General features: G+C 54.5%; 1 protein-coding gene across 1 annotated transcript in view; it reads right to left on the bottom strand.

Moving 5' to 3' along the window:
• The window catches only part of ARHGEF17 (Rho guanine nucleotide exchange factor 17), a 55,952-nt gene that overhangs the window by 11,482 nt on the left and 29,073 nt on the right, over positions 1-15,397 (bottom strand). Inside the window, exons 2-3 of the mRNA XM_059133245.1 lie at positions 7,091-7,168; positions 1,921-2,103 (exon numbers count right to left, since the gene is read on the bottom strand). Of these exons, the coding sequence (XP_058989228.1) occupies positions 1,921-2,103; positions 7,091-7,168 (261 nt within the window). The remainder of the gene's footprint in view (positions 1-1,920; positions 2,104-7,090; positions 7,169-15,397) is intronic.

Raw genomic sequence — 15,397 nt, forward strand, 5'->3', positions numbered from 1 at the left:
TAGATGTGTCCTGTAGACCCGGCTCTCCCATTTCCAACTGGGCATTTCCATCCCTTGCTCTCCAGCCTCATTAAGTCCAGCCAGGAGTTCCCCCTCCTCACTGTCCTCTGAGAGACACTGACTCATTCCAGCCTCTTGGCCTTTGCCCATGTAATTCTCTCCACCAGATGCCCTTACTATATCCAAATCTCACCATCATCCAATCTCAGGGCTAAGCTCCAACCGTGCCTCCTCCAGGAAGCCCTCCCTGCCCTGACTAGAACTCTTTCTGGAATCACACTTGGCCTCTGGCCTCCCTTGATAGCCCCCTGGCGACAAGTCTCTCTTCTGGAAGGCAATAGGAATGTCCATCCTTTCCAGTGGGGGCACAAAGCTGGTGGCTAGCACTGATGGCCAGCTGATAGCTGGGCTAAATGTTAAAGTTCTTGGGCAGAAGCGCTGGCTAGGTGGTGGGACACCCTGGTTCCTGTATCAGCTGAACCACGGATGGATTAAGGGCCCTATGGTGGTATTTGCTTCTGGCCCCTCTGGGCCCACAAGCTCCTGTGTCTCTAAGGCACTGACTGTCCCCCTCCCCAGGCCCGGGGTGTGCTACAGAGCAGAGGCTCGGAGAAGAAGACAGCCCTTACGCCCCAGCCCACCCTGGGCCCAAGCTTGCTCTGCTGATCCTTCCCTGGGACCAGGGCTTCTGCTCGTCAGACCATGGTCAGCATCCAAGTCCAGACAGGGGATGAGCCCGGTGACAGCGAGGGTGGCAATGGCCTGGAGGTGTCAGCACCCAACGGGGGTCCCTTCAGAGTTCTTGCCACATCCATTCCGGGTCAGCAGGCAGCTTCTAAGACCTTCTTAGGCCCAAGGCCCACCCACATCATCACAAACACATGAAAGAACATCCACATCTCACAACAACAGGTAAGTTTGTAAGTTTGTTTTTGTTTGTTTGCTAGTACAATTTTTGAAAGGCATTTTACAATTGTGCTTTTGAAATCATTCGGCTCTGAGTAAGCAGTTTAGTTTGTGTTTGGCTATGATTTATCAGTCATCACGGTGCATTCCTGGGAATTCTGGCCAAAAAACAAAATGTAACAAGTTTGTTCAAATGCAATTAAGCTCGTATAAACGATACTATATTTAACAACTAAAGAAAATGGTGTGTTATGTTTTTACAGACATTTAATTAAATGTTTATTAGCTTTGCTTTTACAGCTTTTTTTGAGTTTTGAAGCCAATACCTTTTCTACGGTCTCATTCACTATGGTGGGATCCTGAAGAGCTCACAGGTAGGGGCATGCTCGTGATGAAGGGGGGGGCACAGGCTGGGGCAGTGTGGGCACTGGACCCGCAGCTCTTGGAGCCTGAACCCTTTACCACTCACTGTGACCTTGATCAGGTTACTTACTCTCTATGCTGCAGAGTCATCCACTTTAAACTTGGGGGAATAATTGCACCTTTCTCCTAGCCTTGTGGATTTATGTAATGTATTTAGAATAATGGCTAGCACTTAAGTGCCAAGTAGTTAGCTATCTAATTAAAATGCTGGATGGAGAAAAGAGCTAGTCAGCGTAAGGGCTGAGGTCAATACCAGCAACCACCGAGGTCTGGGTCAGTGTCAGGACCAGCTCGAGGTCAGGACTAGGGTCAAAGTTAGTGTGAGCCACTAGAGCTGGGTCCAGGATCAGGGTCAGGAACTGGTTGGGGCTGGGGTCTGTGGCAGAGTCTAGCCAAGCTCTGAGGTTTTGGGGTGTCCAGGTTCAGGTCAACCACAGGGCTGGAGTCAGTGCCCAGGTTCTGGGGTTGGACCTGGTATCAGAGTCAGTGTCCAGGTGGAGTGGGAGAGGGGGGTCCATGGCAGCAGTCATCCCCTTCCAGGAGGGGCCCAGGCTCGTGGGGGCTGTAGCAGTGGGCAGCAGGGCCACTCACCGACTGGACGAGCAGGTCTCCCACCTTCTGCTGGGCGTGCCAGGTCTGCACACAGTGCCGCACCTGCTCAAGGAACTGTTCGTGGTGCTCCAGGAGCTCGGGGATCTGGTCGAAGATCTCATCCACCAGCGATGGGTCACAGAGCAAGGAGTTCTCTGGCTGCTTCAGCGGCTGCATATAGCCCTGGGGGTCCCCTACAGGTCAGTCTGGGTACCCTCAGAGGGATGGCATCCCAACCCACTGGCATGGGGGGCATACGAAATCACCTGAGCCTATGACTCAATGGCCATGCCTCCGGATCTCCCTCATTAGACTCAGAGCTCTAGCGGAGAGAGGAAGACCTATCCCCACACCTCTCACTGTGCGGCCCAGGGCCTGGCATAAGACGGGGGTGAGTGGGCTCAGTAAAAGTTTGTTGGATGCATGAACCCACAGAGCGTGGAGTGAGGAAAGCAAGTAGACTGGGCTCCTGGGAGACCCACATGCGCTAACTCAGCAGACACTTCACTGAGCAGTCACCGTGCACAGGCACAGTTCAGCAGTGAGCAAGGAAGACCAAACTCCCTGCCCAGTGGAGCTTACAGTCTAGTGTGATGGAACATACAGATATAAGGAAGAAACAAAAATAAACCACATTTCATTAAATCTTTAAGAAAAAAAATTGCTGTGGGGTGCCTGGGTGGCTCAGTGGGTTAAAGCCTCTGCCTTCAGCTCAGGTCATGATCTCAGGGTCCTGGGACCTAGTCCCGCATTGGGCTCTCTGCTCAGCAAGGAGGAGCCTGCTTCCTCCTCTCTCTGCCTGCCGCTCTGCCTACCTGTGATCTCTGTCTAATAAATAAGTAAAATATTAAAAAAAGAAAAGAAAAGAAAAGAAAAAATTGCTGCCAATTAAGTTATCATATGCCATCAATTACAGGATGAACCTGGAGTTCAGAGATGTTTATCGTCAAATCAGTTACATGTGGAAAGTTAAAAGTTGAGAACTGCTGTGGGGGAAATAAAGCAAGGAGGGGCCTGGGAGGCCTTTCATGCCACCATCTGAGCACTGTTTTCATGGTTTTCAGGGCTACGGTCAAGTCTGATTAAAACTCCTCTTTTTTGGGCGCGTGGGTGGCTCAGTGGGTTAAGCCGCTGCCTTCAGCTCAGGTTATGATCTCAGGGTCATGGAATCCAGTCCCGTATCAGGCTCTCTGCTCAGCAGGGAGCCTGCTTCCTCCTCTCTCTCTCTCTCAGTCTGCCTGCCTCTCTGCCTACATGTGATCTCTCTCTGTCAAATAAATAAATAAATAATCTTAAAAAAAAAAAAAAACAAAAAAAAAACACTCCTCTTTTTCACCTCCCATCTGCGTTCAACCCGGATTCCTGAGAATGAAGAGCCTTGCTTCGCAGTACGCGTTCTCACGCAGCGGTCGCCCTCTACTGGCCGAAACTCTAACTACAAGCCCAAGAAATGAGGATGTTTGAAAAAGTAATGCAATGTTCTAGCAAACTTTATATCAAACATTTAAAAAACTGGCTTGATATAACAGCCTCGAGAAAGTCAAGCTCAACAGAATCCTCTTGCCCGGTTGGGGATTCTTAAAAGGCCAGCGGGTGATGGTGAAGGGGCAGGCAGGCAGCTTCCCTCCTAGAATTCCTAGGCCAGGGGCACCTGGGTGGCTCAGTGGGTTAAAACCTCTGCCTTCCGCTAGGGTCATGATCCCAGTGTCCTGGGATCGAGCCCCCCACCCCCACCCCCACATCCGGCTCTCTGCTTAGCGGGGAGTCTGCTTCCCCCTCTCTCCTCCTACTGTGATCTCTGTCTGTCAAATAAATAAATAAAATCTTAAAAAAAAAAATTCCTAGGTCAGTCTGAGCCAAGGTTCAGGATGTGGGTTCAAATCCCATCACCTCTGTTAACCTCCGTATTTCTTTAAAAAAATACCAAGCCTGGCCTACACATGACACTAATGTAACACCATATGTTAATTATACCTCAATTTAAAGAAAGGAAAAAAAAAGAAACTCCTGGCTTGCAGGGATGATACCAATCAATGCGGGTGGCAGTGGTCACTGTGAGGGAACACTAGGGCCGTGGAGTCCATTCGGCTGACACTCTCCTGCTTATACTCTCAGTCCCGCCTCCTGAGAACTATCCTTAGCTCTCCTCTTGGCAGGTCCTGCAAGCCTCCACATGTGCAGCCCTGAACTGGCCAGGAGAGTGAAAGGCAGAGAGCCCTGCCCAGGTCACGCCAACCTCCCAAGTGTGAACAAGGCAAGAACAGCTTCGTTACCTCTGCACCTTAGCACCAGGACCGGGTGTGATAGTCACATTCTGCACACAAAAGCACCGAGGCTCAGAGAAGCAAGGTGACTAGACTAGCATCACACAGCAGGGAAGCGAGTGACTCAAACCTTGGACTGCCTGACCCCAATGCCTTCAACTCCCACCCAGGAGACTCCAAAGGACCCCACATGACTACCCCTGCATGACTACCACCGCCTAGCGGCCAAGGGCATCCCTAAAAGATGGCATTCTAGTTGTGTCCCAGCGCCTTGCACAGCAGCCACCCTGGCCACCTCTCCAGGGCTAACTGCTCGAGGTTTCCTCCAGCCTCCAGCCTTTGTTCCCGCTGTCCCAGCTGCCAGAAGGGTGCCCTCCAGGCTCTCCCACTGCTTAATGCTTGCCTATCATTCAGGTCTCCGCTGAACACCCCAACCTCAGAGAAGCCCTCCCTGGCTTGTGACACCAGGGCAGGCCCCGTTCTATGATCTCTTTCCATGCGCTTATTTTTTCTTTATTTTTTAAAAAGGATTTTATTTATTTATTTGACAAAGAGAGACACAGTGGGAGAGGGAACCCAAGCAGGGGGAAAGGGAGAGCCACTGTGTGCTTATTTTTAATATAAAAAAGCAACGTGATGGTGAAGGGGCAGGCAGGCAGCCTCCCTCCTAGAATTCCTAGGCCAGGGTCGCCTGGGTGGCTCAGTGGGTTAAAGCCTCTGCCTTCGGCTCGGGTCATGATCCCAGAGTCCTGGGATCGAGCCCTGCATTGGGCTCCCTGCTCAGTGGGAAGCCTGCTTCTCTCTCTCCTCCCTACTTTTGCTCTCTCTCACTATCTCCGTCACTATGTCTCTGTCTCTCAAATAACTAGATAAAAATCTTTTTAAAAATAAAATAAAAAAATAAAAGCAATGATATAAACACCATAAAACTTGCCGATTTCAATCTTTTTTTTTTTAAGATTTTTTTATTTGACAGAGATCACAAGTAGGCAGAGAGGCAGGTAGAGAGAGAGGAAGGGAAGCAGGCTCCCCGCTGAGCAGAGAGCCTGATGCGGGGCTCGATCCCAGGACCCTGAGATCATGACCTGAGCCAAAGGCAGAGGCTTTAACCCACTGAGCCACCCAGGCACCCCGATTTCAATCATTTTTAAGTACAGTTAGTACACTCACATTAAAAACCTTCACGCTGCTGTGGAACCATCATCCCCAATACCCTCTGGAACTTTCCCATCTTCCCAAACCACAACTCCATACCCATTAAACACTATCTTCCACTTCCCCTCCCCCAGGCCCTGGCAAGCACCATTGGACTTTTCTGTTTCTATGAACTTGGTCATCCTAGGTGACCCACAGAAGTGCAGTCATACAGTATCTGTCCTCTTGTGACTGGCTCACTTTGGTTTAGCCTCGTGTCTTTGAGGTTCACCCATGTTGTGGCACATGTCAGAATTTCCTCCCTTCTCTGGCTGGACAATACTCAGTTGTCACGGATACACCCTCGGCACACTTGTGAACCTGCATCTGTCCTCAGGTGCGGCTTGCCTGGCTGGTTACTGTCCGTGTCTGCCGGAGACCATGAGCTCTAGGAGACAGGACCTCATCACTCATGCTCTCTGCTGAACCCTCACCAAGAACACGGTCCGCACCCAGAAGATGCTCATTGTGGATCTGCGGAGTAAATGAATGTACACTCTGGATGTTTCCAGGGCTCTACCTTCTGTTCTTTGCTCTCAGTCTGCCTAGATGGCTTGAGTGAATTTACCAAGGCCAGGTCCCCTCAGCTGGGATCCATGTTCTTAGTCCTGGGCCCCAGGCCTACATGTGCACCCTGAGCTAGGGGCTCTCCCCAGTCAGAACCTGATCTGGCCATCTCACCCCAGCTTTCACGTGTGGGGCTCCTACAGTGCTTCCATCACCCAGACCAGAAGTCCAGGCCTCATCCCATAGCCGACCAGCTACCAGGCCTGGCCTGATCAGTCCACTTCCTGAGTGTCTGTCCCGATGCTCCTTTCCTGTGGCTTCTGCTCTGGTCCTGGCCTCTCCTCCCTCACCCACCCTCAGTGGCTGACTATCCACCTTCCCAGCAGTCAGACAGACTATGTAAAGCATGAATGAGACGACATCCACCCCTGGCTCAAAGCCCTTCGCTGACTCTCCAGGGCCCCTGGTAGGGTCCAAACCTTCTTCCTGGTAGTCAAAGCCTCTACCATGTGGCCCCCTGCATCCACAGAGGGTCAACCCTTTGTGCTCTATGCTGGCCTCTCTTTACCTGACCTTGCACGTGCTGTTCCTATTGCCAAGACAGGTAGGGAGGAAGCCAGCATGACCTCCAGGGAAAATTCCCTGACCCCCTCACCTCACAGGTGGCCCCTCAATGCTTTGAGAATGAACATATACTCAACTCTGTGCCCAATGGGACGATGAGATCCTGTGGCAGCGGCTTGCCTCTCTTACTCATCCTTATGCTTCCTATTCCTGGGCTGGGGCCTGGCACACAGCAGGTACCCAGCATTTTATTCCATTCAATGATCATTTTCCCAGCCAATGAATAAAATGGATGGGGCTACCGTGGGCAGGGGCACAGATCTAAGCTCAGGCCCAGGGCTGCCAGGGGGAGGTGGCAGGACAGTAAAAGGAGGGAGCACCTGCCGTGGGGTGGCTTGTCTGGACTTATTAAGTCCCCTCCATGTTCTCCCTGACCCTGGCAGGGGCTTCCTCCTCTGGGGTAGTCACACGATAGGGGAGGGGGGTTTCTCCACAGAGGGATGATGTATCCCAGGGTCATTCCTCTCTCGTCTCCAGCCTCCATCCTGTCCATAAAAATGGCTTTTTTCCCATGTGTGTGACAGCCTCCTAGATTCAGAACGGCCACTCTCAGGGGCCTGGTTAATAGCCTCGAGCCTCACCTGCATCAAGGTGCGCAGAGACTCCACGTACGACTGCTCCGTGTCCAGCAGGGTCATGGTCACGTGCTTCCGCATGTCCTTGGGAGACAGAAGGCAGAGGGTGAGCATGCCTTCCCCCCCTCAGACCCCACCCCCCGCAGGCACAATGACCGAAAGAGCCCACCCTCTTCCTCTGCCTGGCCTTCGAAGCCTGCTTTCCCACCATCCAGGGCTGCTGGCTATTACCCCAAAGCACCATGGGCCTCCACTCTGCCAGAACTTGCTCACACGCTCCCCATGCAGGGGGCACCCTCCCCCCACATCTCAAATGCCCCCCCTTCCAGGGTGTGCCCCTTACTCCTCCACCACCTCCCTATGGCTGCTGGCAGAAATGGTGATCTTCTGTTCACTTCGAGGTTACCCAATGGGCTCCTAAAAAGGACTCAAAACAACCAATAACCTCTTACCTTGGCAAAGGAAGATGCCTCCAGGCCACCCCCCGCCCCAGCTGCCAACTCCAAAAACCCCTCCTTCAGGCTCAGTGCTACGGGGTGAGACCCTACCAGGCTGGGCTTCACACCATTCCTGAGAGTGGAGACTGTGGCCTCCTGCCACAGATGAAGAAAAGGTGACTCAGAAAGGTGACATCAGTGCCAGAGGTCACACAGCCAGGTTGGGGCAGGGTTCACCCACTCTCAGACAAGGCTGGATATCCATTCTCTCAGTAAAAACAGGTTAACTGAGCCCTACTCCACACCAGCTCTGAGCATATCATTATTTCATCCTCCTGACTACCCTGTGAGATAGACGATGTTCTTCTTCCCATTTTAAGGATGGGGAAAAGGAGGCCCAGGAGCTAAGGCCTCCATCCTAAGCATGTGATGGTCTACAGTACGGAGTCCCTGAGGGCCAACCAGACTCTGTACCTGCCCCTCCAGGGATAGGGTGTCCATCCTGCCCTGACAGGGCAGCCCCTATTCTGTGGGAAAGCTTTGCTAGAAGTCAGGCAGAGGATGCCTTCTCTGTGTCTGACTCCCTGGACCTCAGCTTACCTACCTATTACCTACCTACTGCCCCTTGCCACCAGTTCCTATACTTCTGGCCCACTCCTCCAGGAAGCCTTCACCAGATGGTATACTCTCATCTGATGATCCCCTCCCTCTGACTTGGGGACTTGGGGTCAGGTCTGTCCCCAAACCTGTCAACAATGGGACATGCTTAGAAAAGTAGGCTCCTGTGCTAGGAACTCACAGGTGGGGGGGGGGGGTGCGAATGGCTCTCCCTTGAGGGAGGGGAGGAGACTGGCCTTGCCCCATCCCCACCAGCTGCATGCTCTGATGGGTGACAAGCCACTAGGCTTTTCCTCAGAGCCCCCAGCTATAGTCAGGTCATCTAACCTCAGTGATTTGAAGGCCCTTAAAACACCAGGGCAGCTTCTAGTAGGAGGGAACATCAGTTGGGCCCACCCTAGGATGGAGTGTTTGGGAGAAAACCTCAAAGGCCAGAAGGGCCTCCCAAGGAAAGGCCCAGATGCTCAGTCCTCCCCTTGTCCCCCAGAGCCCTCTCAGCACTCACAGATATGGCCTCATTTCTGCCTCACACTCGCAGGTGTCATCATCTCCACATTATAGACAAGGTAGTCAAGTCTGAGAGGTGACTGACTTGCCCAAGGTCACACAGCTAGTGACTGGCAGAGTGGGGACCGAGTTTATTTATTTTATTTTTTTTTAAAGATTTACTTATTTGAGAGAGAAAGAGTGCACTCATATGAGAGAGCAGGAGGAGGGGCAGAGGGAGAGGGCAGAGAGAATCTCAAGTGGATTCCCCACTGAGCACAGAGCCTGTTGTGGGGCTCAATCTCACGACCCTGAGATCATGACCTGAACTGAAACCAAAAGCCGGACCCTTAATTGACTGAGCCACCAGTGAGCACCCTGATCCGAGTTTCTTTAGCCACCTCATGCTGAGTCTTAGGGCCCAAACACCCCGAGTTCTTGCCCACACTGACTGACCAGCCACCGGCCACAGGGTCCCCAGCTGGACCCTCATGAGCTCTGTGACCTTGGGTAACTGTCCTAGGTTCCCACATTGTCTCCTATGAAATGGAATGAATAATGTCTTCCTCCCGTACTGTGAAAACAAGGAGCTGGGAAGCGGGGCAGCTCCCTCCATTCATGCCGGGTCTTCAGTGTTGTTACTCTGCCTCAGCAAAATGGCTCTTCTATATCCATCTCCCTGCCCCACATGGAGCTCCCTGAGAGAAGAACCGGGCCAGGCTTGGCCCTGAGGGGCACAGCCTCCCTCCTCCTTCCACTCCCTGAGCCCAGCCCTGCTAGGCCCAGGGCTGAGGGTCATGGGCAGGCAGGGAGGCCTCCTGAGGGAGGCAGGGCTGGGGCTGGCCCTGCCAGCACAGAGGGCTGGGGTAACTCACGCAGGGAGGCTGACGCTGCAACACCCGCCTTTCCCAGCCTCCTCCTGCTTGAAAGCACAGTGCGCTGTCACTCAGCTGTCAGGTAGAGGCATGGAAATTAAGGCCAGCTCCCTGTCACTGCACGGAGTGCCCTTCTGCACGTGCCCAGACACGGGTGTGAGTGCACGTGGGGGTGGGGAGGCAGGAGCAGAGCGATGCAGCTGTCAAGCAGATCAGCAGGCCCACCTGTTCTGGGCGGGACAGCCCTGTAGGCTTAGCCTCACCCAGGGGCCTAGCCTCCCCCCCAGAGCCTGTCACCCCTCAACAGCCCCATCCTCAGACCTTTACTACAGGGGGTGCAGAAGTGGGAGAGGGAGGGGGGCTGGAGGGATACAGCAGGAAGACAGAGGGGGGCCTCTCCTACCAGTGTGATTGGGACATCATGACCCAAAGCTTCAGACCCTGCACACAGCATGAAGATAGAGACACATGTACACAGGAGAAGCCATAAAGGCCAGACACTCTGCGAAGAGACCAAAAGGAAATGTGGCCAAGGCACCTAGCTGAGAACCAGGGCCTTCAGCCCAGAGATGTCAGGTGGTGGGGAGAAACACATCACACACAGCACAGCATGGGGAGGAAGACAGAACCAGAGGCCCAGCGGGAGCCGAGGAGAGCAGGACAATGAGAGACAGGGCCCAGAGACACATACAAAGGCACAGACACAGCCCCTGGAAGCCTCTCCCTCCTCTTCCCCCAGAGGAGAAGAGCACGGAGCCAGGAATGGGGACACCACCATTGCCACCACAGCATGACAGTTTCCAGGCCCAGCAGGTCCAATGGCAGGGAGAGAATGGCAAGGCAGGAGCATGATCAGCTACTCCCAATGCCCCATCCCCCGCGCACACACATACACCTGGAGACTGCTGATGAAACCTCTCCTTACGGAGCCTGTGAACCCAGGATACCTCCGGAGCCGGTCTCTGCCTACACCCTGACACATATCACGCACTAGGTACCACTAGGCCTTGCCAAGGCTGGGTTTCAGGATACAGGGTCTCAGGATACAAGCCCACACCCCAGTTGAGGTTGCCAGCCCTTCTGCCATCCCAAGCTTACATTCTGGTACCACCAAACCTCAACACCCTGCCAGACGCACCATCCCTGCCCCCATCACTAGTCTCTGAGCCCCCAGTCCTACGGCCGGGCAGCTGTTGTGCCTGATCCAAGTTCCCGGTCCTGTGCCCTGGCATCTACCCATGCCTCCCCCAGGCCCGTTTGCGCTGGGTTCTAGGTCTTGGCCCAGGGCCCTGACTGTGTCTCCCCCTCCCCGTACCTGGGCCTCCCCAGGCTCCTCAGCGTCAGCACCACTGCTCCCCGCGGGCTCCCCGGAGGCGGTGGCCGAGCCCAGATCGCGCATGTCTTCCAGCGCAATGGTGAACTGGGCCAGGGTCTTCACCATCTGAAGCATGCGGCCGGGCCGCCGCCAGGGCGGGGATGCCGGGGCGGCGGGGGACGGCGGGCCCCCTCTCTCCCACCGTCGCTCCCTCCAGGGGCTCAGCCCGGCCTCCGCGGTGTCAGTTCCAGCGCCGATCTGATCGCGTCGGCCCGGGCGGCGGCGCTGTTGCCTCCTCCGCTTCGCGAGTGCGCTGGGCGAGCCTGGCGCGCTCGGCACCGCTGGCGCGGGGGAAGGGGAGCGGAGAGGAGCGGAGGGGAGTCCCCGCCCCCCGTGCCCCCCCTCCCCGCTCCGCCCGCCCCCTTTCCGCGCAGCCGGGTCTCCCCCAACACGCTGAGGGCGGTAGGACCTCGTCCCCGCCGCTCCCGCACGCCTCAGCCTCCCCTTGCGGACCCATCCCCCTCAGAGGACAGAAGTTGGCGCACACCAGTCGACAAAGGCCAGTACACTGGGAGACATGGGCCTTTTGTCCACGCCTGTACCCAACCGGGCATGCACGGACCTACACTGAACAGGCCCATATACATGGAAACCTGTCCTCCGGCCTTGGTTTGTATACGGGTGTGGATGGGGGCCAAGTGCACAATCAATAGAGTCCCATACAGACCTGAGCCCGGACACACATGAACCCGACCCAGTGCTGCACGGTGGCACATGCTTCCGGTTCACACAACTAGAACCAGGCACAAACAGGCACACATATTTAGGGATGAGCATACATGTACATCCCTGGAAACTGACACTGTCCTCCCTTGGGAGGGGGGGTGCAGAGCATTAGGGCCTGATAGCAGAAAGGGCCCACCCTGAGTCATGCATACTCCCACCCCACCCAGTTGACTTGTGTCTATACTTGAGACAGTCCTAGTGGATTCCAGCCCTAGTTCTCTCCACCCACGCCCCCAGCATGGGCGGGGGCTCAGGCATTTACAATCCCTACCACCATCACCAGATGATGCTCCAGAATGTATCCAAGCATGATCAACAGGACCTGGTCCTCAAATTGCAGGCGATGCCAGAACACATCCCAGACCCATTTAATCAGGAGTAGGGGCAGTATGAGCTTTGTTTTTGTACCAGCCTCCACCACCCACCAGGGGACTCTGCAGCTCACTGGGGGTCCCTCTGCTGTGTCTCTGCGGCTGGCTAACTTTATGCTTCTTCAGTGTACTGAGGGCTCCGACACTCACCGAACTCCTGATGCCCTCCCTCAAACCTGCTTTCTGCTGGGTTTCTGGCACAGTGGACACCTTCTGACCCATCACCCAAGCTAGTCCACTCATTCCCTTTCTCCGCCTTGATTGATATGCTCCAACCACTTCTGTTTTAACTCTTAGAAACAGACCAGGCTCTCTCCTAGCAGTGCTTTTGCTTTTCCTTTAAGATGAATCTTAGTGTGATTGTCACCTCCCCCAGGAAGCCCTCCCTGACCCTCAGATCAGGCCAAATGCACCTGCTCTGCACTCTCAAAGATTCTCTGTTTTTCTTAACCAAATACCATAGTTTGTAATTACACATTTGAACAATTGCTAGGTTGATGGCCATCTCCTCCAGGACACTGTAGGTCCCCTAAGGGCAGGGTCCATGGCCCTTTGTAAACCACAGCACTCTGCACATATATGTTGGCTAATATACAAAACTTCAATAACTCTTACCCCCCCCCCCACACACACACACTGAACAGTCATCACAGGGAGGCAAACCCTGTAATTTCCTGCTCAGGAATCTTCCCTGGCAGCCCCAAGGCACAGGATCAACCCCTTGCTGGCCCTTGCAGCCTCCTGCCACCTTCCCCTGTTCAGCCCTGAATCAGGTGAATCAACACCCCACAGCCCCACATTCCCCATAGAAGGGAATTCTTCCTTCTCCTCTCCTGAGAGGGCAGGACATGGGCCCAACAGCACTGGCTTCCTCAGAGGATCCAAAATGTCCAACACTTGAATTTTAACTTCCCAACAGACAATCCCAAAGTAGTCAACAATGAAAACAGGCACAGGGAATTCCAAGAGAGAGCAGCCAGAGAAAAGAGGCATGACCCTACCTGGCAGTGAGGTGGCTCCCAGGGAAGTGAGGCTGCACGAGGGGGCAGAGCCTGACTCCTGAGAGAGGCTAGCTAAGTGTGTGCTGCCCCCTCCCCTGTGTTCTGAGAGGGCCTGGCCCAGGGTAACGCCTGTGCGAGCTGTGCGAGCTTGTTGAGTGAAAGAATGAACGGAAGTGTGAGTGTGTCCTCTGCACTGACACCCTTGCTGGTCCCTCTATGACACTGGTTCTCAAAGGGCAGGCCCTGTGGACCCCGAGGGAATGTGATGGAAATGCACATTCTCAACCCCCCCACACTGAAACACACACACACACACACCTCTTTATAGACCTGAAACTCTGGCAGGGCGGGGGCGGGGGGGCGCAATCCGTCCACTGGCAGCACAGAGCCTTCAAGGCCTAGAGCCTGCCTGGCCACATCCCATCCTAGGGCACAGGCCCTGGCCGAGCCCCTCCTACTCCTGGGAGGCAGAACAAGGGTCCCCCAGGAGGGCCCCCAGCTCTCCTCTACCTCTAGATTGAACCAAGAAATCCAATGAGTGCAGCTGCCTCTTACCATCTCTATGGGCTGGATTATGGACTTCCCTGGGGGCTGGGCATGTTGGGGGAGGGTTTGGAACCACCAGACCAGTTGACGATGGAGTGATGATTTAAGCACAGAGGATGGACACAACCCCTGGGGAAATCTAAATAGCCAGGTCTCAAAGATAATCCCACACTAGCAGGAGGGCCATGATTCGAGCGTCCCATCTCTAGCCCATTGCTTGATCATGGTGGCTACTTAACTCACCTTTAGTTTTCTCTCAGCACCTCCTCCCCCATCTGACCCTGTCTCCAGCTATGTGACCTGGGGCCTCATCTCCCCTGAGCAGCTGGGGGGCTGTGCATAGCTTGGACTTATTAGTATAAGTATGTCTATGCCCTCACTCACTTTAGCAGGACCAGGCCCTGCACAGATGAACCACTCTGGCTGGCATCCAGGAGCTCCCAGACAATATACAGGACTCAGCAGAGGGAGTCACCTGTGCCTGGGGTAGGGGGTAGTTAGGGGGTATTCAGGGAGGCCGTCCTGGAGGAGGTGGGGTTTGAACAACCTCCTGAGGTCAAGAAATCCAGAGGCACGTGGGTGCCCAGATAGCAGAGTTCACGGGAGGCTGCAGCCCTAGAGAAGGGGGCAGGGCTTGGCGCGGAGGCCCTGCTTGCTGCTGCTGCTTCATTAAAGATGGCTAATTACATCCAAGCCTGTTGTCATGGCAACAGGGGAGCTGGTTGGGTGGGGGAATGAAAGGAAGCTGAGAGAAGGAACAGGAGCACACAGCTGCTGAATTGGGGTGTCCAAGGATCATTCCCACAACAGCAAGGCATCGGAGCCCCTCAGGGTGAGGTCAGCCCGGATGCGTGCTGGGGACACCACATATGCCCAGAGCACCCCGTGCAGGTCTGGTTCTTTTGTTGTTTGGCTGAACTGAACCCTCCTTTTAGGCGCTGACGTCTCTTTTCCTTTTGGGTATCTACAGTTGCTTGGAGTGGGTCTGGCTCGGAATTGTTTTTACAAGCGTACGACGTGGCTGGTAAGGGCCCTCCTCTCCTCTCCGTACCCCACACCCAACTGTGACACATACACCACCCTCCTCCCACCAAGCAGCTCCCGTCCTCCTTAGGCCAGGGGAGATGAGAGGCAGGGAGGGACAAAGGGCTCTGCTCTGCCACACCACTGCGCCCTGTAGGAGAAGCAGGCTGGGCACCCCAGTTGGGTGGAACCACCCTTCTGCTGGTCCTGGGGAACACCTAACTCTCCCTCCCTCCAGTCAGTCAGCTGACACTTCCCCATCTCTCAAAGAAGCCTGATACCTTGTTTTCCTGCCTCTGGACACACCTCCCACTATGAGCCCCACCAAGACCTCCTCCAAGACTTCTTGCCCACTCGGGCCCACTTGGTCCTGCAGCTAGTGCTGGACCAGCTGGCAGCCGGGGATGAGATAGGATGTATGGATGGACAGACGGATGGGTGATGAGTACGGGCTGACCGAGTGAAAGGATGGTAGGATGATAGGTGAATGCAGGAATGGACGGGTGAGCAGAACGATGTATGTTACAAATGAACACATGAGTGGAGGCGCAAACACATGGTTCCACGGATGAGTAATTCATGGAGTTTTTATTTTATTCATTTGTTGATTATTTCAACAAATATTTACTGAGTACCTCCCAGGTACCAAGCACTATGCTGCAGATTTACAGGGAAGAAAAGCGATCCGTGCCCTCCTGGGCACCACAGTCTAAACGGGAAGAGAGGAAGTGAAAAAGAAATGACAAAGGCAATTCAGATTCCGGGGCAGTGGGTCTCCTTAGGCTCCTGTGGGGTGGGGAAGGGTCTCCAGCCTTTCCTATCTGCACAGCTCTATCTAAGTATCTGCCACAGAGG

The sequence above is a fragment of the Mustela lutreola genome, chromosome 1, assembly GCF_030435805.1.
Source record: "Mustela lutreola isolate mMusLut2 chromosome 1, mMusLut2.pri, whole genome shotgun sequence".
In the NCBI taxonomy this organism is placed as follows: domain Eukaryota; kingdom Metazoa; phylum Chordata; class Mammalia; order Carnivora; family Mustelidae; genus Mustela; species Mustela lutreola.